The following is a 6,000-nucleotide window of genomic DNA, read 5'->3' on the forward strand; positions in this document are numbered from 1 at the left end:
CTTGTTTTGTTTTGAAGTCGGTGTTTTGGTCACAGAGGGGCGGGGAGAGTCTACGGTGTATTCCTATCTGTGAGAAACTTGTATACAGCGGGGAAAATAAGTATTGAACGTGTCAACACTTGTCTCAGAAAACGACATGAAATTTTCACCAGATGTCGGCAACAACCCAAGTAATGCACACATACAAAGAAATATAAACATTTATCTCCATAAATTAAGTAATGTGTAATAAATATAAGTATTGAACACATGAAGAATATAGGAGGTGCATAAAGGTTTGGAAAGTCAAGAAAGCAGCTGGAGTCTGTCAGTATTTAGAAAGTAATCCTGTCCCCTATCAGTGCAAAGTAATATCAACTGCTTTAGTCCAAATTGACGCCTATAAAAAGGTTTCTCATCACCAAAGTGTCACACAAGAGGCGTCTCATGATGGGGACAAACAAAGAGCTCTCTCCAGACAGAACATACTGATGGCATCGGTTACAGACGTGTCTGAATGCACCGTTTAATCCGTTAATGCCATTAATCTGGAACTAAAAAGAACAACATTTCACCATAAACTGGCCACGACCAGGTTCTAGTCAAGAGAAAATTAAGAAGAGTCGTCCAAGAGCTGATGACCACGGGCAGAGAGATTTAGAGAGACCTGGAATTAGCAGGTACAGTTATAAAAAAAAAAACTAAAAACAATGAGTAATGCATTTAACCGCCATGGCCTCTATGCATGCTCACCATGCTGCAAGTCTATTGACGCGTTTAATATTTATTTTCCCCGCTGTATTTCTGCAAAACCACTGCTTTTGGATCATTTAATCAACACATCAGCTGAGGGCCAAAGACATGAAAGACTATATTTTCCTCAGCCGTCACCCTGAAGCCAAAACTCTCTGCATCATAAACCGTGACGAAACAGCCTCGGTCATCCACCTGTGGGGATTCGAAGAACACTGAATATGTTGTTGCTCCGATGGAAAAAACTTTCCATTTCCATTCAACCGCTCTGGTGTCATCATCCTGAACCATGAATGAACCAAAGGCACGGGGCTTCAAACGGCTCCTTATTAGCGATTCCTGCAGGTTAGAGCTGAAATTAGACAAGAGCCTCTGCAAATCACAAGGTCAAAGACCACAGCAGCACTAAACAGATTTGTCTTTGTGCCTATTTATACACGGCGGCGGAGGCTGACTTAGCACTTTGGTGCGGTGCCGAGTCGTTCTCTGCCTTCCCAGATCAATATGCAAGTGTGTAAATTTACACACCGCTCATAACTCTCATGTCAAGTTACACCCAACATACATGCACACTCACAAAAGGTAAATTATGGGCGTTTATAGTATCTGAGAGCCGGCGGGAACATAAAGCTATCAATATGTGGCCAATGCAGCACTCAACGTAAGATCAACAGGAGGAGGAGGAGGAGTCCCCAAGGGTGAAGTGAAACTGCAACATGTCTGTCTGTGTGTGTGTGTGGGAGGATGTGAGTGTGTGTGTGGGGGGATTCAAAGTCTACTGGTTCTTATGGCCTCTCTGCATTAGACTGAGTTTATCTCATAAGTGAATGCAGCTGTATAAAGATGCAAAAAGCCACAAGCAATTTCACTACCACCACTTAGCAGGGAGTTACATTACATGCATCTCGTCATGTTAGACTCGACTGCAATGCAGGTCCATTGACTTAAGTGTGTGTGTACATGTGTGTATCAATGTGTGTATTCATATATGTGTGTGAGAGTGTGTCCAATCCATTCTTCAGGCAGCCGATGCAGGATTGTGGGTCATGTCACTGGTTGTATGGACATTGTTTAGGGAAGGCAGCGCAGACATTCAGGAAATGGAAGCTGGCGACTCAGACTGTTCATGTGTGTGTATGTGTGTGTGAATGTGTGTGTTGGCCCTTACAATAACCTCATTGCCCTCTAAATGCAGACACACAAACGACTCAGAGTGAGCTTCTCTTTATGCAGCAGCAGCAGCAGCAGCAGCAGCAGCAGCCAGCCCGGGGGCAGAACAACATGGGAGCAATTAAACTCCGTCCTCTCTTATCAGCCGCTCACTCTCTCTCTCTCTCTGGGAAGAAGAAGAAAGAAAAAAGAAAAAGAAAAAAAGGTCATCGGGAAAAGCGTCGCTATACAGCAGGAAGTTATCCTTGTCCGGGTGTTTATTTGTGTGCTTCCCATTTCCTGTCAAACGCACACAGGCACTTTTGGTGGCACTTACTTTACGGGGCATGTAACCATCAGCAGCAGCGTTGACGTATAATTACACACATGCTGCTTAATTACAATGTGAAGTTCATGCTAATAAAGCTGATTTAAAGCTACAGTCGGTCTGGTTGGCAACACACCACCACACGTGTTGTGTTGTGTGTAGTGATTTTTTGTCACCTTCACTTACTCAGTTACACGGCGTCCATCAGAGACTCTGAGCTGCTCTCCAGACTCAGATCAATAACTTCAGTTGAGCAACAGCCACCAGCTGTCTTTTCTCTCTCTCTTTCTCTCTCTCTCTCTCCCACACACACACACACTTGCTCTCTTTCTCTTTTGGTTTTTGTCAACACCTCCTCCTGCCCCACTTCCTGTTACAAATGTCACCGTGAACACACACAAAGGAGATTCACTCAGCAGCTGATTGACAAGTCACTTCCCCTCCCACTCCCCCCTTAGGGAGAAATGGGACTGGAAGATGCTGCACTGGACCACCACCACCCCCAACACACACACACACACACACACACACCCTCCTCCACCGCATCCTCAGCCCACATTAAGCCCAATCAATGGATCCCAAAGTGGGGGGATCTGGAGAAAAGCTCCATTTTACTTTAACTTTGCAGCAGCTGCTTCACATTCAAACAGTAGGCTAACAGAGGTTGTAAATGTAAATGAGGTCGATTTTCTTGGATGCAATGGTTCATCCTTTGCACCACGAGACTCTCCTCTCTCAGCACAGTGTGACCGACTGGGATTCATTCATTAAGAGTCTGGGAGGTGATGAGTTAAAGGACCGGTGGGTCTCTCTGTCTGTCGGACCACCGCCTCACTCACAGCTCTCCACAGACTGTAAAATGAGCATGATTACAGACGCAGCACCACCACCACCACCACCACCACACTCCGATAAGGAGAGGCTGCCACCCTGCAAGTGCCAGCACATGCACATTTTTCTTTTTCTTTTTTTTTTACACACTCACTCTCAATGTGTATTTAGCCTCAGCTCACACAATCTATAGGCAACGTGTGCGACTCCAAAGAGCCGCCGCCGTGCTGCCCAGCCAGGCTGCAGGGTGGATCTCAACAAAGGCAGTGAATGACACAGCTCTGAAGGAGAGCATCTCTTTGTGCTCGATTCATTTGCAGAGGCAAAACACACACACACATGCACACACCCTTACACACACACACACGCACACACATACTCACAACACAAACCCTGCTTATGTTATCTAACCCAGCCCCAGCCCCTGTGAGGTGTTCACAGACTGTCAGGTCAGGATAAGGTGAGACTGCAGGTGGCAGCTCATGAGAATAATCACACAATTTTAAAAAAAAAAATTTGGGGGGGGAGAAACGCCCATTCTCCTCCCTGCACCTGGCTGCAGCTGTCCTTGTCACTTCACCCAATGATAAATCATGAATGCAAACCGCTGCTTCACATTAACCACACTACTCATGCTGCTATGCTGCTATGCTGCTGCTGCTGTGGAGAACTTGTGTGTCCCCACTTCTCTATAAAATGAGAACAAGTCCTATGGAGATAGTGTGTGGCCCAAGCACATGCTTTGCCTTATCAATACAGAGCAGAGCACCACCCATGTCTTACAAAACAAGGTGTAATACTCTGTGTCTGTCTCTGCAGCTCCACTACCCACCAGGTCCTGCAACGAGCTCAGACAGGAAGCAGAGAGCATGCATAGTAAAAAGCGGACAGACAGAAGGTGTGTATCTGTATCTGTATCTGTATCTGTATCTGTGTGTGTGTGTGCAGGAGGATGCGTTCAGGTGCATCTCCACCACCACGAGCCTCAGACACAATGTGGGTCTGCGACAGACAGACAGACAGACAGACGGACAGAGGGAGGCTTACCTCAACGCCACCTTCACACAGCAGTCGCCCATGCTCGCCATGGTCGTTTTCCTTCAGGGGGAGTGGGTTGATTGGCTGGCTGGGTGTGTGCGGTGTCTCGGCTCCGTGGGGGTGTCGGTGTGTCGGTGTGTGTGTGAGTGTGAGTGTCTCAGGTCACGGGGAGCAGCCGTCAAGACCTGCCGGCGGTGAGCTGCCTCATCCGGACTCAGACTCCTGCTGCTGCTGCTTCTTCTCCTCCTTCTCCTTCTTCTCCTTCTTCTGCTTCACCTCCGCCGTGGTGGTGGTGCTCATCTCTGGCTCGGCCGTGCTCGTCACATCGCAGTGTTGAAGCCGTTTGTCTCGTTTTTTTTTTCTCTCTCTTTCCGTGCTCGGTTTCAGCCGCTACATCCTGTTTTAAAGTGCCGACGAACAGAGCTGCTGCTGCTGCTGCTGCTGCTCCAAAACCACAGCGCTGCTCTGTGAGAGACGCGATCACGCTGAATGAGCTGTGGCTGCAAACCGGAGGGGGTGGTGATGCCTTCAAAGACTGTCGTAAAACTGTGGATTCACCATTGATTCACCTCTGCCTGCAGGCTGTGGCCTCTCCCACGTCAACACTAAGCAGCTAATGCCTCACTACAAAGAGTATAAATAAAAATTGCACTTACTTTTTGTAGTAAATCATAACCCTGTTGCCCTGTTCTCTTTTTTTGAAGGATAGCTATGTCCATATGGACTCAGAAAGGTGCAAACATGTAGTAAGTAGGCTACTCATCCTTATATTATATTACACCAATTTACTATATCACTTTGAGGGCTCTTAAAGAGACATATTACAACAACAATGGTTTAAACTAAGAGATGCCAAAGACATGTATCCATACATCCAACTTCAAGCTGTCACTTCACACTGAACAGCTTCTTTACACCTGTTCATTAAGATTTTAGGGTTCAAATCCCAACCCTATCCCAGAAAATTATTGTAGTTCAACTGTTTTCACACATTCACTCATGTTTCTCCTAAGAAACAGGACTAAATTCAGTGTAAAAATGGTGAAGCAATCCTCCACAAAACAGCCAAAACTCTATTACAAGTAAGAAACGCCCTCTAAATCTCACTTAAATTTAAGTAGGTAAACATACTCAAAGTAGCCTATATGAACACTTGTTTTTCCTAGTGACGTATTTCTATCTAATTGGCTGCAAGATTATTATTATCGATATTTGCATGAATTTTTGTGTAAACTGCATTTTAATGTTGTTACTGATAAAGGTAGAGCTAATTTAGTTATTTACCATAGTGATTAATCTATAAAAACGTGTCAAAGTTTATGGGCTTGTCACTGATTTCTTCATATGGAGATGGAAAAACAGAGTTAAAACACCTTTTGTCCATTGTGTTTGACTAGTGAAGCTGACAAATGTAGGAATGTAGTGGGGAAAAAGCAGGTGGTGGTGGAGTAGAAGTAAAAATTTGGCACTATATGTACATGCACCACACAGCTGCATTGAAATATAGTACTTTAGTAACTGTTCTTAGTTTAATTCCTCCACTAAAGATCAAATGAACGAGGAACAAATTGCTGTTTCCCCTCTTTTAACGGTTCTTTTAATGATAACACAAAAATACGAGCCGCCCATGAAGGCAGCATAATCGCATTCGATTGACAGGCACTGCGACCAATTAGCGAAGTAGCACCGCCTTCTTGGAACACTGCCGACCAATCAGCGGCCTCGACAGCCGCACCGTGGCCCCGCCCAGCGACACACCCACTTGGAGGAGTAAAGATCACAAAGCTGCATCAGACTGAAGCCCCGCGGCGACATCTGAGCTCCGTTACCACAGGCAGGAGGCCTTTCCCAGGACGGCGGGGAAGGGCCACGCGGTTCAAACACCTTGAGGTCAAAGGTCGACACTTATGCAGAGGTTTATT

At 45.9% G+C, this 6,000-nt stretch overlaps 1 protein-coding gene across 10 annotated transcripts in view; it reads right to left on the bottom strand.

Annotated features, from left to right (window-relative positions):
- The window catches only part of kif21b (kinesin family member 21B), a 70,878-nt gene extending 66,309 nt beyond the window's left edge, over positions 1-4,569 (bottom strand). For 6 of the 10 annotated variants that reach the window (XM_085775894.1, XM_085775889.1, XM_085775890.1 and 3 more), the window contains exon 1: positions 4,088-4,569. In XM_085775894.1, coding sequence (XP_085632020.1) covers positions 4,088-4,128 — 41 coding nt within the window. In that variant the 5' untranslated portion in view covers positions 4,129-4,569. The remainder of the gene's footprint in view (positions 1-4,087) is intronic. The other 4 variants (XM_085775887.1, XM_085775896.1, XM_085775895.1 and 1 more) reach the window with 1 other exon arrangement.
- Between the last annotated feature and the right edge of the window lie 1,431 nt (positions 4,570-6,000).

Source organism: Trachurus japonicus, chromosome 5, assembly GCF_045865225.1.
Source record: "Trachurus japonicus isolate A0001 chromosome 5, Traja_1.0".
NCBI classification, from domain to species: domain Eukaryota; kingdom Metazoa; phylum Chordata; class Actinopteri; order Carangiformes; family Carangidae; genus Trachurus; species Trachurus japonicus.